This window comes from Carcharhinus amblyrhynchos, chromosome 3, assembly GCF_965287045.1.
Source record: "Carcharhinus amblyrhynchos chromosome 3, sCarAmb.v2.hapA, whole genome shotgun sequence".
Lineage (NCBI taxonomy): Eukaryota > Metazoa > Chordata > Chondrichthyes > Carcharhiniformes > Carcharhinidae > Carcharhinus > Carcharhinus amblyrhynchos.
Window position 1 is genome coordinate 58970284 of NC_137326.1, and position 27589 is coordinate 58997872.

Below are 27589 nucleotides of genomic sequence, written 5' to 3' on the forward strand. Positions count from 1 at the left end.
TTCACCTATCTGTGACATTCAAGGATTTCTGAAGAAAAACTTGTAAGCCAATATTATGATGATGGCATTCAATGACCTGTAACCTGCCTAAAGCTCACCTCCAAGGCATTATATTGAGGTAGAAATGCTAATTAGCCATCCTCTAGACTCCCAACTTCATTCTAGTTTGGAATTAAATAGACAGTTTAAAGTATAACTATTTACAAAACTTGCTCATCCCAACACTGCACCCCCTGCCCCCAGGACTGAAAAGTAACAGCCCATCAACTGTTAGTACAGCTGTTCTGGTCATTGTTTAGAGGTATGAAGATCTTGCTGCTTTGCTCTTCAAAGCAACATGGGCTTCTCTTTAACCTTTAACATCCAAGCCACCAGACTTGGTGTCAGCAGAATACAGAGCAGGTCATATAACCCCCTTCATTCATTGTTCTCTTAATTAAAGACACAGTTCCAAAATATCACAACCTAAGAAAGTTTGTTTTTGTAACATTGTTGCAAAATGGCTGCTGTGTTTCCTGATCTTAAAATTGTACACTTCAATGTATGCAGAGTTTTGCAGTGTTTTAGAGAATACCAACATACCATACAAATGTAAGTATTTAATACGTTACTAGTCAACTTTTGCTGTGAGCATTTTTGTAAATGTGGCAACCTTTTACAATTAAAATCAATTATTGCCACTATCAACAATCAGATTAGAGGAGAAGTTAAACTGGAGCCAGTCAACAGGTCCTGTTTGTTTGAAAGTGGAGTAGCAATTGTTTGAAAAACCAGATTCAATGTCTCTCCTCATCTGATTGGGGACTGAATTCAAATAACTTTGCTAATTTTGGATTTCCCACATGTTGGAATCACTTCCTGCCCAATTCAAATCCTCTTCAGTAGGATTTTTACATCTTGTCCAGCTGTTATCTAATGTGAAATTAGACAAGTAAATTGGAAGGAGGTATTCTTGGGGAAAAAGTACTGAAGGAAGGTGGCAGATTTTCAAGGAATGTTTGTCTGGAGCTCTGTACAACAACATTCCGATGAGGCAGGGAGGTTTTGGTAGGTTACGGGAATCGGGTGCACGAAGGTTGTAATGAACCTAGTCAAAAAAAAAGAAAGGTGTACAGAAGGATCTAGAGGAGTATACGGGTTGTAGGAAGGAACTTAAAAAAGGAAATTAGAAGAGCCAGAAGGGGTCATGAGAAGGCCTTGGCAGGTAAGATTAAGGCGAACCCTAAGCGTTCTACAAATATGTGAAGAGTAAAAGGATGAGATGTGAAGGAATAGGACCTATAAAATGTGAAGGTGGGGAAGTTTGTACGGAACCGGTAGAAATAGCAGAGGTGCTCAATGAGTACTTTGCCTCAGTATTCACGATGGAAAATGATCTGGGTGGTTGTACTGCAGGTTTGCAGTGGACTGAAAAGATTGAGTGTGTGGAAGTTAAGAAAGAGGATGTGTTAGAAATTTTGAATAGCATCAAGATAGATAAGTCACCGGGACCGGATGGGATGTACCCCAGGTTACTGTGGGAGGCGAAGGAAGAGATTGCAGAGCCTCTGGCGATGATCTTTGCGTCGTCAATGGAGATGGGAGAGGTTCTGGAGGATTGCGGATGTGGTTCCTATATTCAAAAAAGGAAATAGAGATAGTCCAGGAAATTACCGACTGGTGAGTCTAACTTCAGTGGTTGGTCAGTTGATGGAGAGGATACTGAGGGACAGGATTTGTGAACATTTAGAGAAGTTTACATAAGAACATAAGAAATAGGAGCAGGAGTAGGCCATCTAGCCTTTCGAGCCTGCCCCGCCATTCAATAAGATCATGGCTGATCTGTCGTGGCTCAGTTCCACATTCCCGCCCTCTCCCCATAACCCTTAATCCCCTCGCTTATCAAAAACCCATCAACCCGCATCTTAAAAATATTTAGCAAGGTAGCCTCCACCACTTCAACGGGCAGAGAATTCCAGAGATTCACCACCCTTTGAGTGAAGAAGTTCCTCCTCAACTCCGTTCTAAACCGTCCCCCCTTTATCTTGAGGCTGTGCCCCCTAGTCCTACTGTCCTCTCTGAGCGGGAAGAGTCTCTCCACCTCTATCCTATCCATCCCATTCATCATCTTATATGTCTCAATGAGATCTCCCCTCATTCTTCTAAACTCTAACGAGTACAAGCCTAGTTTATTCAGCCTCTCCTCATAGCTCAACCCCCTCAACTCCGGCATCAGCCTAGTAAACCTCCTCTGCACTCCCTCCAAGGCCAAAATATCCTTGCGTAAGTATGGCGCCCAAAACTGCACACAGTACTCCAGCTGCGGCCTCACCAATGCCCTATACAGCCGCAGCAAGACCTCCCTACTTTTATATTCAATCCCCCTCGCTATGAAGGCCAGCATCCCATTCGCCTTCCTGACCACCTGTTGCACCTGCAAGCTGGGTTTTTGCGACTCATGCACAAGGACCCCGAGGTCCCTCTGCACCGTCGCCTGCTGCAGTTTTTCGCCACATAAGTAATAATCCTTCCTACCATTATTCCTACCAAAGTGGACCACCTCACACTTGCCAACATTAAATTCCATTTGCCATTTCCTGGCCCATTCGCCCAGCCTATCTAGATCCTTCTGCAGACTCTCCACACCCTCCGCACAATTTGCCGTTCCACCAATCTTGGTGTCATCAGCAAATTTCGACACCCTACACTCGGTTCCCTCCTCCAGATCATTTATATAAATGGTAAATAGCTGAGGCCCCAGCACCGACCCCTGGGGCACTCCACTAGTGTGCTCAAAAGCAGTCAGCACAGCTTTGTCAAGGGCAGGCCGTGCCTTACGAGCCTGGTTGAGTTCTTTGAAAATATGACCAAACACAGTGACAAAGGAAGGGCGGTGGATGTGGTTTAAGTGGATTTCAGCAAGGCATTCGATAAGGTCCCCCATGCAAGACTTCTTGAGAAAGTGAGAGGGCATGGGATCCAGGGGGCTATTGCCTTGTGGATCCAGAACTGGCTTGCCCGCAGAAGGCAGAGAGTGGTTGTTATTGGGTCTTTTTCTGCATGGAGGTCGATCACCAGTGGAGTGCCCCAAGGGATCTGTTCTGGGACCCTTGCTGTTTGTAATTTTCATAAATGACCTGGATGAGGAAGTGGAGGGATGGGTTGGTAAGTTTGCTGATGACACAAAGGTTGGAGGTGTTGTGGATAGTCTGAAGGATATCAGAAGTTGCAGTGTGACATAGCTAGGATGCAAGGCTGGGCGGAGAAGTGGCAGATGGACTTCAACCTGAATAAATGTGTAGTGGTCCAATTTGGCAGATCAAATGGGTTGAAGGAGTATAATATCAAGGGTAAGACTCTTAGCAGTGTAGAGGATCAGAAGGACATTGGGGTCTGGGTCCATAGGACTCTTAAATCGGCCTCACAGGTAGAGAATGTGGTCAAGAAGGCGTATGGTGTACTGGCCTTCATCAATCGAGGGGTTAAGTTTAGGAGTCGGGAGATAACGTTGCAGCTTTATAAGACCCTAGTCAGACCCCACTTGGAGTACTGTGCGCAGTTCTGGTCGCCTTATTACAAGAAAGATATGGAAGGTATTGAAGGGGTGCAGAGGAGATTTACGAGGATGTTGCCTGGATTAGGTGGCATGCCTTATGAGGATAGGTTGAGGGAACTCGGTCTTTTCTCCTTAGAGAGACGAAGGATGAGAGGTGACCTGATAGAGGTTTATAAGATGTTGAGAGGTATAGATCGGATGGATTCTCAGAGGCTATTTCCCAGGGCTGAAATGGTTGCTACGAGAGGACACAGGTTTAAGGTGCTGGGGAGATGTCAGGGGTAAGTTTTTCACTCAGAGGGTGGTGGGTGAGTGGAATCGGCTGCCATCGGTGGTGGTGGAGGCGAATTCATTAGGGTCTTTTAAGAGACTTCTGGATGAGTACATGGGATTTAATAGGATTGAGGGTAATAGGTAGGCCTAGTAGGTCGGGATATGATCAGCGTAACTTGTGGGCCAAGGGCCTATTTGTGCTGTAGTTTTTCTATGTTCTATGAGATTTATTGTTTTATTAAAGATGGGAATACATTTTTTATTGTGATCTACTTTATTTCCACATTTTTGTCACAGCACATGCCAGGAGTTGGTTAGGCCGCATTTAGAGTACTGCGTCCTCTGGTCGCCTTACTACTGGAAGGACATGGAGACTCTGGAGAGAGTGCAGAGGAGGTTTACCAGGATGTTGCCTGGTATGGAAGGACTGGGGTATGAGGAAAGATTGAAGAAATTGGGGCTCTTTTCCCTTAAAAGACGCCGACTGAGGGGGGATCTAATAGAGATATAGATAGCTTACCTCTGTTTACTCTATTTCCTATGATAGAGACACATAGGACAAGGGGCCATGTGCTTAAGGTGAGGGGGGAGAGGTATAACACAGATATTAGAGGGAGGTTTTTCACACAGAGGGTAGTGGGGGTATGGAATGCTCTGCCAAGTAAGGTGGTGGAGGCAAACACGCTAGAGTCATTTAAGAGTAACTTAGACAGGCACATGAGTGGGTTGGAGATGGATGGATATAGGAGATTGTTTTAAATAAGGGTCATTAGCATTGGGGCGTCCCTGGTAAGGTAAATGGATATGGTACAATAATAATGTTTTTGTTTCTTTTCCTTCACAGGTTTTAAGTCGGTCCGCCTTGTGTCCAACGAGGGGCATACACGCGATGGGTCGTACTTGGGCTGCTCTTGGTTGTTCGAGATTGGCCTAGTGCTTCATGTCGTTAGTGTGTGCCTAAACTGGACCAGATACTGGGCAAGACGACAGCTCAGTGACTATCACTGATTGCTGTGCAGACACATGAATTTGGGCCAGTGTCTGTGGGCGTTTGTGCATTCTCCCCGTGCTTGCGTGGGTTTTCTCCGGGTGCTCTGGTTTCCTCCCACACCCCAAAGATGTGCTGTTAGGCTGATTGGCAGTAATAAATTGTCCCTAAATTAGTTTCCCTCAATGTGGATGGCCATAAAACATTAGCCAAGGGTCATGGGTGGAGGGGGAGACTGGTGGCGTGGCATTGGGATGGCGGCACGGGCTCGTTGGGCCGAAGGGCCTGTTTCCCAGGCTGTTTTTGTTCTTTGTTCTTTGAGTTCAAAATAAAACTGTATCTTTAACATAAAAAGGTCACAAGACATGTAAAGAATATGCATAGATTACAGACACCAAGTGAGGAGAGACTGGAGGGGCTGATTGTGGACAAGTCCCCAGGACCGGATGGAATGCATCCGAGGGTTCTGAAAGAAATGGCGGAGGTGATAGTGGATGCCTTGGCGGTTATTTTCCAGACGTCGCTGGATTCCGGGGAAGTGCCGGAAGATTGGAAAACGGCTAATGTTACGCCGTTGTTTAAGAAGGGTGCCAGGCAAAAGGCGGGGAATTATAGGCCGGTTAGTTTAACGTCTGTGGTAGGTAAAATGTTAGAATCCGTCATTAAGGAGGAAATTGCGAGGCATCTTGAAGGCAATTGCTTGATAGAGCAGACGCAGCATGGTTTCATTAAAGGGAAGTCGTGTCTGACAAATTTACTGGAGTTCTGAGGATGTGTCTAGGGCGGTGGATAGAGGAGAGCCGGTGGATGTGGTCTTTCTGGATTTTCAGAAGGCGTTTGACAAAGTACCTCACAACAGGTTATTGCAGAAGGTCGAGGGACATGGAGTTGGGGGTAGGGTGTTAGCGTGGATAGAGGATTGGTTGTCAAATAGGAGGCAGAGAGTGGGGGTCAACGGGTGCTATTCGGATTGGCGGATGGTGACTAGTGGAGTGCCCCAGGGGTCGGTGCTGGGGCCTCAGCTTTTTACCATTTATATAGATGATCTGGAGGAGGGAACCGAGTGTAGGGTGTCGAAATTTGCTGATGACACCAAGATTGGGGGAACGGCAAATTGTGCGGAGGGTGTGGAGAGTCTGCAGAAGGATCTAGATAGGCTGGGCGAATGGGCCAGGAAATGGCAAATGTAATTTAATGTTGGCAAGTGTGAGGTGGTCCACTTTGGTAGGAATAATGGTAGGAAGGCCTATTACTTACGAGGTGAAAAACTGCAGCAGGCGATGGTGCAGAGGGACCTCGGGGTCCTTGTGCATGAGTCGCAAAAACCCAGCTTGCAGGTGCAGCAGGTGGTCAGGAAGGCGAATGGGATGCTGGCCTTCATAGCGAGGGGGATTGAATATAAAAGTAGGGAGGTCTTGCTGCAGCTGTATAGGGCATTGGTGAGGCCGCAGCTGGAGTACTGTGTGCAGTTTTGGGCGCCGCACCTGCGCAAAGATATTTTGGCCTTGGAGGGAGTGCAGAGAAGGTTTATTAGGCTGATACCGGAGTTGAGGGGGTTGAGCTATGAGGAGAGGCTGAATAAACTAGGCTTGTACTCGTTGGAGTTTAGAAGAATGAGGGGAGATCTCATTGAGACGTATAAGATGATGAATGGGATGGATAGGATAGAGGTGGAGAGACTCTTCCCGCTCAAAAAAGACAGTAGGACTAGGGGGCACAGCCTCAAGATAAAGGGGAGGCGGTTTAGAACAGAGTTGAGGAGGAACTTCTTCACTCAAAGGGTGGTGAATCTCTGGAATTCTCTGCCCATTGAAGTGGTGGAGGCTGCCTCGCTAAATATTTTTAAGACGCGGGTTGATGGGTTTTTGATAAGAGGGTTATGGGGAGAGGGCGGGAAGGTGGAACTGAGCCACGACAGATCAGCCATGATCTTATTGAATGGCGGGGCAGGCTCGAAGGGCTAGATGGCCTACTCCTGCTCCTATTTCTTATGTTCTTATGAGAGGAGAAATTAGAAGGATTAACCAAGATGAAGAGATGGGCATTGAGCAGGTTTTTGAACAAAGAACTATGAAGCAAATAATTTCAGAGAGCAAGACCCAAGGGACCAAAAGGCTTTGCAGATTATATTATTTATGGTTTGATGGGTACTTGCATAATGACAACAGGTTCCAAAATGCTAGAAAACACCCAAAGAAAAAGCACTGTCAATTTTTTTTTCATGTGAAACCACAGACCTTGCTGGAAAATAAATCTCACAACCCCTTTCAGAAATTGACAAATCTAATACGCTGCAAAATTTGTTTGTATGAATATTTATTTCCCTTTGGAAGAATTTTGGATATACTTTAAGTGGTTATTTAGATAGAAAAAGAGATTATAATAAATTCAGTATTGTTATCCGGCTGGAAAACTGAAACCCTTTTCCTAGATATTTTCCCCTTGTGTGACAAACCAAAGGACAGAGAGTCGACTCCATTTTCACTTGAACAAAACCTCTCTTTATTTAGTAGTTTAGGTACTGGTAATACTCAAAATAAACTCACATTAGACATAACACTTAAATTCAAATAACTTTAACCTTTTAATTCATTTAACTTTAACCTTTTTAATTCTAACTTTAAGTTCTGACTGAAAACAAATACCGCCCACTTGAGTGAATTGGCCAGGCTTGCTCTTCTTTCGAATCGTTCTCATGGTTTGTTTGTTCTTCTCTGAAGCTGTTCTTCAGGGTATACATTGCAAATGTGATTCTTGAGTGTCTGCTGAAGACAAAGACATCTTTTATCTTAAACTTTGCATATTCTTCCAGAAGGTTGTCTTGCACTCAGCCAATATACCGCTGGAAACTGATCATAATGTTTGATTATAGTCAAGAGTTACTCTTAAACAACTCCCAAATGTTTATACTGGGCTGCATGTAAATTACATAGCCTCATCATATATGGAATCAATGGCTCTGGCATGTCCAGCATCAGTCCAACCAACATCCTTGTTTGGTCAACACAGGAAGTGTCAGGCCACATCTCATAGGACAGGTCATGATTTGCTGCAACCTTCTCTGATCTCCATCTGTGTTTAATACAACGTGACCAAAATTCCCAGAATGCTTGATTCTCATTATCACAGTTACCATCATCATTGCCCATCTGGCTACAGTATGTATGGATTTTCAAAGAAGTGCTTAATAAACTGTATCACAGCAAACTTGTTAAAGAAATCATGCTTGTGTTAGAAGACAGAATTGTGTGATGAGCAGAACAGGATTGGGGTTAATAGATGTTGTCTGAATTGGTGGAATGTTGCAAGCAATATCCTCTGAGATCATTGTATTCTTCACGATCTGTCAAGAGAGAGAGATGTATTTTGGAAAAAAAAGACTTGCATTTATATAGTACCTTTCACAATCTCAGGATGTCCCTAACTGCCTTATAGCCAATGAAATCCGTAAGTACTCACTGTTGTAATACTGGAAATATTGGAGCCAATTTGCATACAGCCATCCCCCACAAACAGCAATGTTATAATGACCAGATAATTTGTCTTTTTTTTTGCTGATGTTTTCTGAAGGGTGAATACTAGCCAAGATGCCAGGAATAACTTCCTTGCTTTTCTTTGAAATAGTGGCATAGGATCTTTAAAGACCATCTCAGAGAACTGACCTAGGACATAGGTTTAGCATCTCTGACACTTCCTCAGCCTGTATTTTTGTGCTCAGTCTCTGGAGTAAGCATTAAACCAACAAACTCCTGACAGAGAGGTGTGAGTGCTACCAACTGAGCCATAGCTGGTAAACATCTGGTTTATGGCTTTAGAGGCAGATTGAGGCCCTTAATTGTCAAATAATTGGGTAGTTAAGGACTTTGAGTAGGCCGAAGGACAGATAGACTAGTGGGTAACTTATTCAGCCCATGTATTGTGTTATAGAGAACAACTCAGAGGTGTGTGAGACAGAGATGAGCAGGCACCCAAAATATTTTGCATGACATCACCACCCCTTACCCGGAAAAAACATGCCTGGCAGGGAAGGGAGCCGTAAAATCCAGCCCGAAGTTTCCTGGTTTCTTATGCTTCAGTTTAATATTCATCACCCATCGACAAGAAACCAAAGGATTTTATATTAATTGTGATAATTTAGTCTGTGTGATGTAGGTCATGGATACCAGAAGTTTGTGCCACGTATGTAAGTTTGTGTTTATATACAGATCTACAGTATATGCATAAAAAATCATAAATGTGCATTTGATGTTTCTAACTCTGCATACCATTCAATTCTCTAACAGGGCTACCTTGAGTATATTAAATCTCTTCCACTTAACGATACCCCAGAAATATTTGGACTACATGATAATGCAAATATCACATTTGCCCAGAATGAAACAACTATGTTGTTAAACTGCCTTGTCTTGCTTCAGCCTAAATCATCAACCAGTGGTGGCAAAGGAGTTGAAGAGGTTTGTGTCATTTAAATACTTGTTACTCAACATAATGTGTTAATATTAGACATTTTGCTTTTATATATCTGGTTAAATTGTGATGTGGAATGGAATATTTTTATTTTATCACCCTGTCTTGACATCAAGCATTCCTTGGTCAAAAGTAGTGCAGGCTAGTGATAAGTTAAAGCTGCCTATAGCCTTCTTAGCAATGTACCTTAAGCCCATCTTAAGAACATAAGAAATAGGAGCAGGAGTAGGCCATCTAGCCCTTCGAGCCTGTCCCGCCATTCAATAAGATCATGGCTGATCTGAAGTGGATCAGTTCCACTTTCCTGCTTTCTCCTCATAACCCTTAATTCCCCTGTCTATCAAAAACCTAAGTACCAGTGACTTAAATATATTTAGCGAGGTAGCTTCCACCACTTCAACGGGCAGAGAATTCCAGAGATTCATCACCATTTGAGTGAAGAAGTTCCTCCTCAACTCTGATCTAAACTGCTCCCCCCTTATCTTGAGGCTGTGCCCTCTAGTCCTGCTATCCTTTCTAAGTGGGAAGGACCTCTCTACCTCTACCCTATCCATCCCCTTCATTATCTTATACGTCTCTACAAGATCCCCCCTCAGCCTTCTAAACTCCAACGAGTACAGACCTAGTCTATTCAGTCTCTCTTCATAGTCCAACCCCCTCATCTCTGGTATCAGCCTAGTGAACCTTTTCTGCACTCCCTCCAAGGCCAATATATCCTTGCGCAAGTGCGGTGACCAAAACTGCACACAGTACTCCAGCTGTGGCCTCACCAGTACCCTGTACAGTTGCAGCAAGACCTCCCTACTTTTATATTCTATCCCCCTCTCTATAAAGGCCAACATTCCATTTGCCTTCTTGATCACCTGCTGCACTTGCAGACTGAGTTTTTGCAACTCGTGCACAAGGACCCCCAGGTCCCTCTGCACCGTAGCATGCTACAGCTTTTTGCCTTTCAAATAATAATCCCTCCTACTATTATTTCTGCCAAAGTGGATAACCTCACACTTGCTAACATTGCTCCATCTGCCAGGTCCTTGCTCACTCAGCCTATCCAGATCTCTCTGCAGACTTTCTATACCCTCCACGCAATTTGCTTTTCCACTCATCTTCGTGTCATCAGCAAATTTCATCACCCTACATTCAGCCCCCTCCTCCAGATCATCTATATAAATGGTCAACAGTTGAGGCCCCAGCACCAATCCCTGCGGCACTCCACTAGTCACCAACCGCCAATCAGAATAGCACCCATTGATACCAATGCTCTGCCTCCTATTAGACAGCCAATCCTCTATCCACGCTAACACCTTACCCCCAACTCCGTGCACCCTAACCTTCTGTAGCAACCTTTTATGAGGCACCTTATCAAACGCCTTTTGAAAATCTAAAAACACCACATCCACCGGTTCCCCTCTGTCTACCGCACTAGTCACATCCTCATAGAAATCCAATAAATTCGTCAAGCACGACTTCCCCTTAACGAATCCGTGCTGCGTCTGCTCGATCAAACCATTCTTTTCTAGGAGCCTCGCTATTTCTTCTTTGATGACGGATTCTAGCATTTTTCCAACTACAGACGTTAAACTAACCGGCCTATAATTCCCTGCCTTTTGCCTGCTTTCTTTTTTAAAACAGCGGCGTAACATTAGCCGTGTTCCAATCTTCCGGCACTTCCCTGGAATCCAGCGAATTTTGATGAATAATTACTAAGGCATCTGCTATGAGTCAAATCAGGCATCTATCAGGCATCTTCAGTCAAATGTTGCCATTGAGTTTCCCCAATTCTCATACAGTCTTCACTGTGTCCTGAATAAATCTGCCAATTTAATACTTAATTGTGGACAATACAATCTTGCATCTGAATTTAGATTAGCTTAAATTCAGTACCCTTCAAGAGAGGCAAGTTCCTTCCTCAAAGTACAGAAATGTATATTGTATTTGGGTCTGTGGAAAATGCTATTTTCAATAAAAGGTTTGAACAAATGCCGAACTGCTACTTTTACTCTGTCATATGCTTCCAAGAGACATATTACCCATTTAATAAGCTTAATAATTTATTAAGCTTAATAATTAATAAGCCTAATTTAATAAGGGGGATGAAGTTATTTCAGTGATCCATAATCAAAGTATCAATGCATTTTGCATGTAAAGAATCCATTTGTTAAATTCAAAACCTAGCAAAAAGCAGCTAATCTTCCAAAGACCAAGTTGTCAAAATGATCAGAAGAATTAATAGGCTCTCTGACATCATCCCAAAACTTATAAAAACTTTATAAACTGATCATTTTCTTCAATGAATTAAGCAGGTAGAATGTGCTTTCTGGCCCGACTGATTGCTTACTTGGTCCCTGAACTGTCTAATTGAATACTGAACCCTACACACTAGAAAGGTTCCAGGTTTGAACCTTGACTTGTGATGAGATAATTGATCTTTGTTGCCTAACAGATTAATCAATACAACTCAAGATCACAACACTTGGCCTCAAGGCCAAAACAACTGTCCTCTTTGCCTCTAAGCTAAAAGTGGAAACAGAAGTAGCCAAAAATTCTGCTTCCTGGTAAGGATCAGGAAGTCTATACATGTGGGCATTGGATAAGAAAAGGATTGGACTCACTTGTATTGCTCCTGGTGATTGAATAGCCTGTCAACACCGACAAAATAAATAAGAATTTACCTGAGGCACTACTCCATCTGCTATTTAAGCAAGGGTTAACATATTTATGAGAAGAGAGAGACAAACTGGGCATAAAAGATATATTTCAGACTAAAGGCTGCTGTCAAGTCTGATTTTTGTCACTTGTGACCTATAGTATGATGTGAGCGCTCTTGATCTTTGTGGCTGGAAGGTTAGGCAGTTCCATTGAAAGCCAAAAGAATTGTTGTTCCATATATTTTAACTTCAAGGAAGAAATTTTCATTGGACTGGTAAAATTTACCACAGTTCCAATACTTTTCAGTCTCATTTATCAGTGGGCCATCTCACATTTCTTTCTCCATGTTCAAGAGCTTTTGTGGCTTACCCCAGGCAGTAAATAGAAAAAAAAACATAAGGCCTACTAAAGCAGTATTTTTTCAGAAAATATATAAGCGTACAGAGCTTGTAAATTGGCATGTGTGTATCAATCTTGAGAACAGTCTGGAATGTTTATTTCTGTGGTTATTTTGAAAATAATACAGAAACAGAAATAGGCCATTCAACCTTGCCAGATTTCTAAATAAAAATGTCCCAGTCTTCTGGCTTTCTACAGCATTGTAAGCCTTTTCCTTCAATTTGACACATCCTTAACTTCCTTAGCCTCAAATGGAGCAATCTCATCAAATCGTGGAAATATATCTTTGAGAGTTATTGAAATATCTCCTTAAATTTCTGCAACTGCTTATCTCATTTTTACCTTTTAACCTATTTTCTAGTCCACTGTATCAACCCTGTCTTCAAATTCAAAATTGCCTTCACTCCAAAATGAATGTGGCATTCTATTATATTATAATCACTCTTGCCTGGAGAATCCTTTACTATGAGGTCATTGATTAATCATTAAACATTTCAACAACTCAAAATAGTCTGTTCTATGGTTGGTTCCTATAAGGAAATTATCCCTTTGAGCTTGTGACCATAAAATTACAACAAATATGACGAGGTTTAGCACCCAATAGAACAAAATGAATGTGCAATTTAAAATCATCTCTTAATCTTCATTGAACAGTTCCCACTTTACACATATTTACAGTAAGCTTACACTTAGTTACATGTGTGATCCAAATGAGACATCAAGCCCCTGAACTTTGTTTTAGCTATTCCCAAAGATCCTAATATAATGCTTACAGTTACCTCTGGGTTGGTTTTTCGATGACAAGTGTAGGTCGTCAGTAGAGGTGACCAGACCATTCCTGCTTTCTGTAGCTGACTATGGCTTCAGTGTTTGTATAATATATTGCAGATCTCAGTTCATACTTATACAGTCTTCTGCACTGTTGATAACTCTGACTGTGGAAGCTTTAAGGTACTGATGGATAAAGATAAAAGTGTAGTCCTCAAGTTAATATGCTAAATTGGGGGACGGCTAATTACAACAACATTAGGCAGGAACTGAAGAATATAGATTGGAGGCAGATGTTTGAGGGCAAATCAACACCTGGCATGTGGGAAGCTTTCAAGTGTAAGTTGATAGGGATTCAGAACCAGCACATTCCTGTAAGGATGAAGGATAAGTGTGGCAAGTTTTGGGAACCTTGGATAACGAGAGATATTGTGAGCCTAGTCAAAGAGACAAAGGAAGCATTTGTCAAAGCTAGGAGACTGGGAACACACAAAGCAAGTATGAAATACAAGGAAAGTAGAAACATAAGCAAGGAATTAAGAAGGGCTAAAGGGGTAATGAGAAAGCATTGGCCAGCAGGATTTAGGAAAATCGCAAGGCTTTTTATACATGTATAAAGAGCAAGAGGGTAACCAGAAAGAGGGTTGGCCCACTGAAGGACAAGGGAGGGAATCTATGCATGGAGCCAGAGGAAATGGGCGAGATATTAAATTAGTACTTTGTGTCAGTATTCATCAAAGAGGTGGATGATGAGTCTGGGTAGGAATGTGTAGATAGTTTGAGTCATGTTGAGATCAAAAGGAGGTTGCATTGGAGTTCTTGAGAAACATTAAGGCAGGCTAGTCCCCCAAGGGCTTATGGGATATATCCCAGAATACTGAGAGGGGCAAGGGAGAAAATTGCTGGAGCCTTGAGAGAAATCTTTGTATCCTCACTGGCTATAGAGGAGGTCTCAACATTGGTCCCAGAATAGCCAATGTTATTCCTTTGTTTAAGAAGGTTAGCAAGAATAATCCAGGTAATTACAGGCCGGTGAGCCTTTCATCAGTGGTACAGAAATTATTGAAGAGGATTCTTCAAGACAGGATTTATTCCCACTTGGGAATAAGTGGACCTATTAGTCAGAGGCAACATGGTTTTGTGAAGGGGAGGTCATGTCTCACAAACTTGATCGAGTTTTTCGAGGAAGAAGTGATGAAGATGATTGATGAGGGTAGGGCAGTGGATGTTGTCTGCATGGACTTCAGTAAGGCCTTTGACAAGGTCCCTCGTGGCAGACTGGTGCAGAAAGTGAAGTTGCATGGGATCAGAAGTGAGCTGGCAAGATGGATATAAAACGAGTTCTGTCAAAGAAGACAGAGGGTAGCAGTGGAAGGGTGCATTTCTGAATGGAGGGCTGTGACAAGTGCTATTCCTCAGTGATCAGTGCTAGGACTTTTGCTGTTTGTAATAAATTATTTGGAGAAAAATGTAACTGGATTGATTCGTAAGTTTGCAGACAAACAAAGGTTGGTGGATTTGTAGATAGCGATGAGGACCGTCAGAGGATACGGCAGGATATAGATCAGTCGGAGACTTGGGCGGTGAGATGGCAGATGGAGTTTAATCCAGACAAATGTGAGGTATTGTATTTGGAAGATCTAATACGGATAGGAAATGTACAATAAATGGCAGAACCCTTAAGAGTATTGATAGACAAAGGGATCTGGGTGTGCAGGTGCACAGATCACTGAAAGTGACAATGCAGGTGGAGAAGATAGTCAAGAAGGCATATGGTATGCTTGCCTTCATTGGCCAGGGTATTGAGTTTAAAAATCGGCAAGTCATGTTGCAGCTTTATAGAACCTTAGTTAGACCGCACTTGGAATAGAGTGTTCAATTCTGATCGCCACACTACCAGAAGGATGTGGAGGCTTTGGAGAGGGTACAGAAAAGATTTACCAGGATGTTGCCTGGTATGGAGGGCATTAGCTATGAGGAGAGGTTCGAGAAACTTGGGTTGTTCTCACTGGAGTGACGGAGGTTGAGGGGAGACCTGATAGAAGTCTACAAGATTATGAGAGACATGGACAGAGTGGATAGTCAGAAGCTTTTTCCCAGGATGGAATAGTCAATTACTAGGGGGCACAGGTTTAAGGTGCGAGGGGCAAGGTTTAAAGGAGATGTACAAGGCAGATTTTTTACATCAACAGTAGTGGGTGCCTGGAACTTGTTGCCGGGGGAGATAGTGAAAGGGGTAGTGACTTTTAAGGGGTGTCTTGACAAGTACATCAATAGGATAGGAATAGAGGGATATGGTCCCCATGTTGAAGTGGAAATTTTCCTGCTTCTTGACTGTGGGAGAAAGACTCAAAGTTCGTTCCAACAAAATAACTTTTCTTTATTTCCGAAAGACCGCATGCAGTATTGGCAAAAACTTGAGTTCAGAGAGCCATCGTTATGACTTGCTAATTCTTCCTCAAGTCTGTGCTTACATTAAGAATCAGTTCAGTATTTATACATAATCATTATCAGTTTGCATTACCAGAGCTTATTCGGAATTTGATCAGTAATAGCATCATAAGCAATGTCATAAATCATGGTACAACCTGCAGACCTCCTAGAACTCTTTGTCTCATAAATCATACCTTTATCTTGTCCTTTAATAGAACAGAAGAAGATTGGTGACTCCTTCATCCCTGACCTTATCTTGTCGTACTCTTACAGCCCTAGGTTATGCAGTCAGCCTTATCAGGTCTTGACCTTTTCCAGTCTTATTCATGTCTTAGGTTATGCAGAGTCAGTTTTCTTTATTTTGTACCAAATACTTGACCAATTTTCCCATCATGCCACTACTTTATTCGTACAACTTAACACCCAGAAGAGTAGGGGGTTTTAGTTAAATCAGAACATAAGAAGTAGGAGCAGGAGTAGGCCATCTAGCCCCTCGAGCCTGCCCCGCCATTCAATAAGATCATGGCTGATCTGAAGTGGCTCAGTTCCACTTTCCCACTTTCTCCCCATAACCCTTAATTCCCTTGCCTACCAAAAACCTATCTACCCGCGTCTTAAATATATTTAGCGAGGTAGCCTCCACCACTTCAATGGGCAGAGAATTCCAGAGATTCACCACCCTTTGAGTGAAGAAGTTCCTCCTCAACTCTGTTCTAAACTGCGCCCCTCCCTTATCTTGAGGCTGTGCCCTCAAGTCCTGCTGTCCCTTCTGAGCGGGAAGAACCTCTCCACCTCTACCCTATCCATCCTCTTCATCATCTTATATGTCTCAATAAGATCCCCCCTCATCCTTCTAAACTCCAACGAGTACAAGCCCAGTCTATTCAGCCTCTCTTCATAGCTCAACCCCCTCAACTCCGGCATCAGCCTAGTGAACCTCCTCTGCACTCCCTCCAAGGTCAAAATATCCTTGCACAAGTGCGGCGACCAAAACTGCACACAGTACTCCAGCTGCGGCCTCACCAGTGACCTGTACAGTTGCAGCAAGACCTCCCTACTTTTATATTCAATCCCCCTCGCTATGAAGGCCAGCATCCCATTTGCCTTCCTGACCACCTGCTGTACCTGTAGGCTGGGTTTTTGTGACTCATGCACAAGGACCCCCAGGTCCCTCTGCACCGTAGCGAGCTGCAGCTTTTCGCCCTTTAAGTAGTAGTCCTTCCTACTATTATTCCTGCCAAAGTGGATAACCTCACACTTGCCAACATTGTATTCCATCTGCCAGGTCCTCGCCCACTCGCTCAGCCTATCTAGATCCCTCTGCAGACTTTCTACACCCTCCGCACAATTTGCTATTCCACTTATCTTTGTGTCATCAGCAAATTTCGACACCTTACACTCAGCTCCCCCCTCCAGATCATCTATATAAATGGTAAATAGCTGAGGCCCCAGCACCGATCCCTGGGGCACTCCATTAGTCACCAACTGCCAATCCGAATAGCACCCATTGATACCTACTCTCTGCCTCCTATTAGACAGCTAATCCTCTATCCACGCTAACACCTTACCCCCAACTCCATGCCCCCTAACCTTCTGTAACAACCTTTTGTGCGGCACCTTATCAAACGCCTTCTGAAAATCGAGAAACACCACATCCACTGGTTCCCCTCCGTCCACCGCACTAGACACATCCTCATAGAATTCCAATAAATTTGTCAGACACGACTTCCCCTTAATGAATCCGTGCTGCGTCTGCTCTATCAAACAATTCTTCTCAAGATGCCTCGCTATTTCTTCTTTGAAGACGGATTCAAGCATTTTTCCTATAACAGACATTAAACTAACCGGCCTATAATTCCCTGCCTTTTGCCTGCCACCCTTTTTCAACAGCGGCGTAACATCTGAATAGCACCCATTGATACCAATTCTCTGTCTGTTCCTGTGCTGTAATTTTCTTTGTTCTTTCACTGGTGGCCAATTTAACTGATCTCATTAACTTATGCTCTAATTCACTTTAAACAGTTTTTGATATTAGCTGCTGACAATTGACCCATACAGGCTTATTTTTATTATCTGAGTATAAGGTAGCAGATGCCAAATCTATTTTCCTACTCGGGTATTAATGACCACCATAAATTTGTGTGCACTACAAGTTAGTAAGCAAGAGAGTCTTAAGAGTTAATTTCTATCTAAAGTTTAGTTTTTCTAACTTAGCAATTAACTAAAATTATGCTTTGAGAAGTTCAGTTTATTCCAACCTTAAGCAGGGGTATACAAGATCACTGAGAGCAACTGCAGGTTGTTAATTAGGTAGCTAGCTGAACTTCATTTTTGGAAGTTTGAATTGGTTGTTTTTAGATAGTATAAAATGAGGGGCTTCTCAGTGCTGCTTTGTCTGCATTGAGTGCTACTGTCATGCATGAAGTATCAAATGGTGAGTGAACGAGCATGTTACGGGTGCAGAAACTTGAATTCTGAGTTTTGGTACGTCCATGAGGCACAGAACTACATGAGTAATATGTTTAGAGAGGCGGTCACATCACAGGTTAGGTAGAGAGTGAATGGCTGAGTATCAGGCAATCTATGAGAATCAGACAGGTAACGCAAAAGTTCCCTGAGACATCTTGCTTGCCAATTGGTTCTCCAATTTGGATATTGATGAAGACGCTTGATCCTTGGGAGTGCAGCCAGAGCTAAGTCCATAGCACCATGGGTAACTCAGCTTCACAGGAGGGGAGAAAAAAGACTGAAAAAGCAATAGTGATAGAGAATTTGATAGTCCAGGACCAGTCAGATGTTTCTGCAGCTGTAGACATGACCTCAAGCTGGTGTATTGCCTCCCTGGTGCCAAGGTCAAGGATGTCATAAAACTGCTAGAGGACATCCTTCTGGGGGAGGGTGAACACAGTAAGAAGTCTCACAACACCAGGTTAAAATCCACCAGGTTTATTTGTAGCAAACGCCACTAGGTTTCGGAACTGGCTGTTCCTTCATCTGATCACAAATCTGGGAGTTCTGATCACAAACAGGACATATAAAGACACAAACTCAATTTACATGAATAATGATTGGAATGTGAGTCTTTACAGCTAAATCATCTTTTAAAGGTACATACAGTGTGAGTGGAGAGAGCATTAAGCACAGGTTAAAAAGATGTGTATTGTTTCCAGACAGGAAAATTGGTGAGATTTTGCAAGTTCAAGCAAGTTGTGGGGGTTATAAATAGTGTGACATATAGTGTGACAGTGTGAACAGCCAGGGTCATGGTCCACATTAGTACCAGTGACAAAGGAAGAGGGATCAAGTCCTGAAAGCAGGTTTTAGGAAATTAAAAGGCTGGATCTCAAATGCATTAATCTCACCGTTACTCCAAGTCTCACAAGCTAATCAGCATAGGAATAGGAGGATTGAGCAATTGAACATATGGCTGAAGAACTGGCATAGAAGGGAGGGCATCAGATTTCTGAGGCAGGAATAAGAAAAATGACTGAAGTTAAACAATTTCCTTGTGCCTGTCTTCACTGAGGCAGATACAAGAAATCACCTAGAATTAGAGATCCTAGGAACTAGGGATAATGAGGAAATGAAGGAATTTGGTATTAAGAAGAAGGTTGTACTGGAGAAATTAATGAAACTGAAGGTTGATATGACCCTGGGACCTGATATTGTGCATCCCAGGGTGGAGATTTTTGAGGATGTCACTAACAACTGATGGAGGGGGCAGGATATGGACATGGTATACTTGGATTTTCAGAAGGCTTCAGTAAAGTCCCCCACATAGTAGGAATGTCCTGTGAAGAGAGACTGGGGAAAATGGGCTTGTATTCTCTAGAGCTTTAAACAATGAGAACTGATCTCATTAAAACCTACAAAATACTTAAAGGCATAGACAGGGTAGATGCAAGCAAGATGTTTCCTCTGGTTGGACATTCTAGAACTGAGGGACACAAAATAAGAAAGAAGACACTTAGGACTGAGATGAGGCAATTCAGAGGTTGCAAATCTCTGGGATTCTCTACCTCAGAGGACTGTGGAAAATCAGTCATTTAGTATGCTTAAGGCAGATATTGACAGATTTCTAAACACCAAAGACACAAATGGATATGGGAGTTGTGAAGAAAAGATATTGATTAGATAGTACTGAATGGTAGAGCATGCTCAATGGACTGAATGGCCTACTACTGCTCCTGTGTTCCTAAATTGGTTTTGTCCACATTTTGCACTACAATTTGGCTCTTAACTAAGCAAAGTATCATACCAGAAGTTAACTGATTGTTATCCTTCATTCAAGAATATATTGTTCTTTAAAATAACAGTCCCATGTACACTCTTTGAACTGCTTTCCCCCTAACTTTTGCATTTTTAGTTTGTCCAGTCTAAATGAAGATTAAAATTGCCCTTGATTATTACACTATCTTTCTACTCCTGCTCCTATTTCTTATGTTCTTATGTTCTTACAAACTCCCATTATTTCTTGATTTATACTTTGTTTTACATTGTAGGACAATGTTATGGGGCTTGTAAACTTCCCACTAGTGACTTCTTTCCTTTGGTATTTTGTATATTCACCCAAACTGATTCTACGTCTTGATCTTTCGAGTCAGGATTATTTAGCATCACTATACTGATATCATCCTTTATTCACAGAGCTACCCCACCTTTTGTTTTATCCTGTCCTTCCAAAATGTCCAATATCCCTGAATGTTCCATTCCCAACCTTGGTTACTTTGTAACCAGATCTCTGAAATGGTGATTATATCTTTCTTACTTATTTCTGTTTATACTATCGCTGCATGCATTCAGATAAAGAGCCTTTAATTTTATCATTTTAAAGTTATTCCCTTTTTACACCTTATTTGTTGGTGCTTTTTTAGTGCACTCTTAGGTTTGAAAGGACTGTCCCTCCTGTCACACACTGGTTATCATTACCCATGTCACTATCCTCTACTGTAGCCCTCTCCTTTCTCTTTAACATTTCAATCTCCCATCACATGAACTTCAACTTTGCACTATTTAAGCCCTCTCTATATGAATTGCCACGATACTGATCCCAGTGGGTTCAAGTGAACGTCATTCTAAAGGTACTGCTGTCTCTCCTCAATACTGGAGCTGGCGCCTCATGTATTGAAACCCATTTCTCCTAGACCAATCTTTCAGCCACATATTTGACTCTCTGATCTTATTTACTTTTATGACAGTTTCGCTTGTGGCTCAGCTGGGGAACTTTTGTGGTACTGCTTTCTAATTTAGTCTCCAGCTGCTCACTCTCTTAGTCCTATCTATGTCATTGGTACTCATGTACACCACCACAACTAGAATCTTACCCTTCACTTCAAGTTCCTCTCTAGTGTAGAGGTCTTGCCTTTAACCTTGGCATCAAGCAGACAATGTAACCTCTGGAATTCATGCTCTTGACTGCAGACCAGTATGTAATCCCCTAATTAAATAGTCCTCTACTACCACTAATTCCTTTTTACTCTCCCCATTTAAATGGTCCCAGCACTACAGTACTTTGCTCAGATTTCTCATCCTTCCTGCAGTTGCTGCTCTTGTCCACACATGATGTAAAAACATAAAACATATTTGACAAGTGAAAGAGCTGAGTTTCCTCCAGTGCTACCTTTTGGATCCTGATATCTGCTTCACTCGTAGTCACAGCATCCTGGTGGACAGGATCTGATGGGGTGGGATTTGGGGAGCAGGTGCAGGCTGCAATCAGACCAGCTGACCCAATAAAAAGTTTGGAGGCATCCACAAACCTACTCTTATTACTATATCAATTTCTAAACTGACAAAATGATTATAGTCATATTTGTTCTGCCCTCTTACTATATAGTTCTGGTTGGATATATTTCTGAAGGTGTCATCAGGTTTCAGTTCTAATGTCTCTGCTCCCACAATCCTGTCATTGTCTGAAACAGCCACCTGTACAGATCAGAAAATGAATACACTCCTTGGGTGAAATTTTCAGATTTTTCTAAGTGATGACTCTGTTGGGAAAAGTGGTTGCCAGCTTTTCCCGCCCTATTATTAAATACTTTGGGGAGGGTGGGCAAAAAGTAAAGAGGCAGGTCTCATCACATCCTGCTGGAGGAGTCTGCCCCACTAGCAAACTCAGCTCCTGTCAGATCGGGTCGCCCGACCTTAAAAAAATGAAAAGAGACCACCACCACCGCCAGCGTCCTGAGCCATCGTAACAGGAGCCCATTGGCAGTGCCCCCTGGTTTGGTAAAACAAGGATTTTGCAAATCAAACCACTGGGGGTAAATATTGTCACTGGGGGAGAAGTTCATGTCCAGGCAGTACCCAAGCAGTGCCCAGGCATGATCCCCTCCTCCCTGGGAACTGAAGCTACCTGTGTGATCCCAGTAGGATTTACTCACCAGATCCCCATTTTCAAAACCTGTCAGGAACCCTGGAAGGGGACTTTTGTACTGGACAGGGGAATAATACAGCAGGGAAGTCTGATAGTATTCTGTAAATATTTTTAAATGGGGTTCCCAACATGCACTGGCAGAGGGCAGGAACAATTGAGTGGGGAAATTCCACTGAAATGAAAGCCAATTTGGGTCTCCCCCTCAATTCTGTGCCTCCACTGCCATTCCTGGCTGCTGAAATTGGGGGCAGAAAGTCTTGCCTTTGTTACTCACTTGGGCAATTCTTGATTCAGTTAAACAGCATTTTGTCCCATTAGCAATGTAAGGAACATAAAAAAATGTATATTTCCCCCATATCACTCACAGCAATATCCTAAAGATATATACAAAGGCAAAATACTGCAGATTCTGGAAATTCAAAATAAAAGCAGAAAAATGCTTGAAATATTCAGCTAGTCTGATAGCATCTGTGGTGTGTGAAACAGACTTTATTTTGCAATAGAAAGATAATCAACCTCAAATGTTAACTCTAGTTAAGATCGTCTGACCTCTGTATTTCCAACATTTTATGTTTTTATTCCTGGGGATTAGTCTTCAATTTTTGGAAACCTATTAAAACTTGAGATCACCAAATAAATTTGATTTTAATTTTAACTTTTTTTTTTAGATGGTAGAGGAGAAATGTGGAAATATCCTGAGTAGAGTTCCTGATATGATCAACATTATGGAAGTAATGGCAAAATATCCAGTGATGTACGAAGAATCCATGAACACTGTACTCATCCAGGAAGTGATTAGGTATGGAACCATTCTGCCACCTGGTGGTTACAAACATGACATGGAGATGCCAGCATTGGACTGGGATAAATACAGTAGAAGTCTCACAACACCATGTTAAAGTCTAATAGACTTATTTGGTAGCAAAAGCCACTAGCTTTCGGAGCGCTTGCCATCCCTTTGTCAGGTGAGTGAATAGAACTCCCACTCACCTGACAAAGGGGCAGCAAGCGCTCCGAAAGCTAGCGGCTTTTGCTACCAAATAAACCTGTTGGACTTTAGCCTGATGTTGTGAGACTTCTTACTGTGGTTACAATCATAGCAGCACCAGAAAACACTCAAAGTGAATACAGTATTCCCTTTCCAGCCCTCAAGTAGTAGGATTCTGGAGCAGTTTGCTTCACACTTTCGGACACACGTTCGCCTTGCAAAATTGTGGTGAATTGTTGGAAGGATTAGAAGGCTGATTATCAACCTGTTTGCCTGCAATAGTAGGCAAAACATTCACCAAAATGACACTGGCTTAATTATATGGTCAGGCCTAATACATTTGATGACAAAGTTCCTAGTCTGATTTGGGTATGACTTTCAAAAAGTTGCAGGTCCAAGACCCACACCAGGGATTTAAGCACAAAGATCTAAACTCGCACTCCAACGCAATACTGGGGGCATGCTGCATTGTCTGAGGTACCATTTTTCAGATGAGACAACAAGTAGATACATAAAAGACGCCTGGGCATTCCTCCAAAGAAACAATGGTGTGTTCTCCCAGGTGTCCTGGCTAATATATATATATATGTACAAAATTGCCCCTAAGGATCCAAAGATGTGTCGATTAGGTGGATTGGCCGTGCTAAATGCATGGGCTTTATGGGGAAAGAACGGTCCTGGATAAGATGCCCTTTAGGAGAGTTGGTGCAGACTTAATGGGCTGCATAACCTCTTTCTGCACTGTGGGGATTCTGTGGTTAACACATTGCTGTTTGTGGGACCTTGCCACGCACAAACTGGCTGCCATGTTTCCTGCATTACAGTAGTAAATATATTTCAAAAGTAGTTTATTGACTGTAAAGTGCTTTGTGATGTCCTGAAACCCTGAATTTGTGAAATGCACTATGAAAATTCATTTCTTGAGGCAGTGGCAAAGTTGGGATGGCAAAAAGCAATAGTATCTGCTTGTGTTCATGGGATGAGCTCAATTTGATTTTGGAAATTTAGAATTTTATACAAAATGGATCAAAGGAAAGTTCTACTCTTCAACCACTTGGGCCCTCTTTGCAAAGAAATGTGTTTGCTGATACATTGAATATGCTCTCCTACATATAAGAGGCAGGTGACAATAAAAGCTAATAAGCTCAGGAAACCTGCCAGAGTAAGGTTAGCCAACAGTGCACTATATCAAGGAAACAGAGGTTTCTTTTCAACTAGCAAAACCCTAACTAAAGCTTGTAGGATAAGCCCTCTGATTCAACTCTATGTGTGTTTCATATGCAGGTCTGAGCTGCAGCATGGCACATTTCAATATAATTAGATAAAACATAACTATTATTCCATGACCACTTCAGAATGTGACACCACAGAAGAAGCTTACTGTATAATAATGTACAGAATTCTCATATTTCCAAAAAGTCTGCAGCACCTCAACTATACTTTTTCACAGGACAAAGTTGTGCGTAGCAGAAGAATCCAGATCTCTCACTTTGGATTCACCATTCTTTACTAACATGTCATGTTTAATGTGGTCACAATGGAAACAAGAGAAATTGGGCATGAGTGAATCTAGGAGGTCTCTCTGAAGAGCAGAGTTAATACCGTAATTTTCTTGTTATTCTTCCGTACACTTACTCACTACAGTAAAACTCCATGATGCACACTATTAACTATAAAGCTCTGGCTAAGGGATTGCTTTTCAGGCACTATTCTCCTGTTCCTGTAAATGACTCTAAAGAAAAAGCTACAAATAAATACAATAGCCAAAAAAAAATGCCTCCTAATACACAACACCACTCACTCAATCCAAACAAGCATCAGCACAAGTACAGCTACACCAGCAGATTCTGTTAATCAATTTGAACAGAGTGCACCTTCACGAACAACAAGCCTGTGTGAGAAAGAGCAGATGACGACGGCAGAGGATTCATCTGTCTGGAGAGACAGTTAATGCCAATCTTCAGTGCAGGATCCTGGAATTCAGACCTCATGGAGCCTGTATAAACCAACATTTTCTATTGTCAGTAGACGGCATGCCATGTACCTTACATAGGCCAATCACAAGTTTTATCCATGCGCAAAGAAAGAACTAAAATTCTGAACACAGCATGTAACAACTCTGAGTGGTCACACAGCAATAACCTGCCCCGCTAATGCTCAATTTGGACTCCACCAGGATCACTCAGCCTTGGTCCAAACACAAATTAACTGAACTCAAGAGATGAGGATAGAGTGACTGCCCATGACATCAAGACAGCTTTGGGCCACGTGTGCACCAAGGAGCCCTAAAAAAAATTGCAAGAGTCAAACCTAGCACAAGGTTGTGGTTATCAAAAGTCAATCACCTCAGCCTCAGATCATCACCCCTGAAGTTCCTCTGGGTCATGTCCTAGGCCCAATATCTTCAGTTTCATCATTGAACTTCCCTCCATCTAAGATCAGAAATGAGGAGTTCGCTGATGCTTGTACAGATTTCAGTACCATTTGTGACTTTTCAGATACCATAGCCAAAGCCTGGACAACATTTAGGTTTGGACTGATTATATAACATCTTCACAGTTTCAGGCAATGGCCATCTCCCCTTGACATTCAATGCCACTACCATTGCTAAATTCCCCCAACATCCTGGGAGTTTGCATTGACCAGAAATTTAAATATACTAACCATGCAAATACCGTGGCAAAACAGTTTAGAGGCCAGGAATTTTGCAGCAAATAACTCACCTCTTGACTCCCCATTTTTAAGGCACTAATCAGGATATTATAAAGAACAAAGAACAACACAGCACGGGAAACAGGCCCTTTGGCCCAACGAGCCCACGCCACCATCTTAACAATGTATTTTCCTACCCTCCCTTGACCTGTGTCTATGCTTATGGTACCCCCATTGGAAATATTCCATAAACGTTGTGTTGTTCCTGAACCACTGACAGCAAGGAGTTTAAACAAAAAATAGATTATTCATTGACTTAGCAGCGACTTGAACATTTGTGCTCTGCCCACGCTCCCAGGGATAACTCCTGTGCTCCCATTAGCTCTTTTGTAGTCGCATTATCACATTCCCACATGACCACTCAGTCTGCATCCTCCTCATGTAGCTGGAACACCCAGTGGTATAAAATGTGACAATGTGTGCAATAGAAAACTATGTATGGACCATTGTGTAACATACAAGTTAAACAATGTAACAATGCATAACTATTTACATACAAAGTGTGGCATGGATTTAGCAATTGCAGCTGATGCATAGCCATTGTATCCACACAACAACTACCACCGCTTCCACCCCCCGCCCCGCCCCACCAAGTCTGGGCCAAGTCTGTGGCCATCTTGATCATAGTATGTTTTGCTTCTCAATCTGTGTATTGCATAAGGGCATCCTGTACATTGGTTTCAAGTTTGGGCTGCAGCAGAGCTTAACAGTAGGAATTGTGGTTCTAGTATGCCTGGAAAAGAATCTTTGTGCTGATAAGGGCAGCCCTGTTGTGGTAGATACCAAGGCTAAAGAATGCAGCACAGTACGAAAGCAAATTACTGTGGATGCTGCAAATTGAAACCAAAAGAGAAAATGCTGGAAAATCTCAGATCTAGCAGCGTCTATCTGTAAGGAGAGCAAAGAACTGATGTTTCGGGTCCAGAAGACTCTTTGTCAAAACCAAAACGCATTGGAAGTGGGAGATACTCACACTGTAGAGTGAGGGAATGAAAGGTAAGTCATAGCCACAAAAGCAAGGGGAAATGGTAAGAGGTGCTAATGGCAGTCCATAGAGAGGTGTGAATTGCCAAAACACAGAAGCTGAAATCAGAGGATAAGCTGTGACAATGAAGATGTGGGGGAGGGGAGAAATGGGTGGGAGAGGTAAAATTGAGAAACCAGGGGGAAAAGAGAAGCAAAGGGGGAGAAAAGGGGGTAAAGAGTGGGGGAGAAAAGAAAAAGAAAGACAATAAAGATAATAAAAGAGAACAGCTAAAATGAAAACAAAGTTGTCAAGGTGGGGTAGAGCCAAATCATCTGAAATTGTTGACTTCAGTGTTGAGACCAAAGGCTGTAAAGTACCCAGCCAGAAGATGAGATCCTGTCCCTCCAGTTTGCGTTGAGCTTCACTGGAAACTTGCAGCAGGCCAAGGACAGACATGTGGGTATGGGAGCATGTGTTAAAATGGCAAGCAACCAGAAAAATCAGCGTCCTGATTGCTTACAGACTGAAGGTTCTCAGCAAAGTGATCACCCAGTCCACATGTGGTCTCTCTGATACAGAGGAGACCCATTGGTTTATTGCATTCACTGCTCTCAAATTGAAAGAGATGCATGTAAAATGCTGCTTAACATGGCGTGAGTGTTTTGGACCTTGGATGGCAAGCGTGAAAGAGGTAAAGGGCAGGTGTTGCACCTTCTGCGATTGCATGGGAAGGTGCCATGGGTAATGGGAGAGGTGTTGCGTAAAATGGAGGCATGAACTAGGTTATCCCAGAGGGAGCAGTCTCTGTGGAATGCTGACAGAGGGAGTGAAGGTTAGGCTGATTGGCCATGCTAAAATTACCCCTTAATGTCCTGAGATGCAAAGGTTAGAGGGATTAGCGGGTAAATATATAGGGACACAGGGTTAGGGCCTGGGTGAAATTGTGGTCAGTGCAAACTTGCTGGGCCAAATTGCCTCTTTCTGCCCTATAGGCTATGATTCTGTGTGTTTAGTCATGGCATCATACTGGAGCT

At 42.6% G+C, this 27589-nt stretch overlaps 1 protein-coding gene across 1 annotated transcript in view; it reads left to right on the forward strand.

Moving 5' to 3' along the window:
• The window catches only part of dnah1 (dynein, axonemal, heavy chain 1), a 537372-nt gene that overhangs the window by 481645 nt on the left and 28138 nt on the right, over positions 1-27589 (forward strand). Inside the window, exons 74-75 of the mRNA XM_080184401.1 lie at positions 9080-9250; positions 22557-22687. Coding sequence (XP_080040527.1) covers positions 9080-9250; positions 22557-22687 — 302 coding nt within the window. The remainder of the gene's footprint in view (positions 1-9079; positions 9251-22556; positions 22688-27589) is intronic.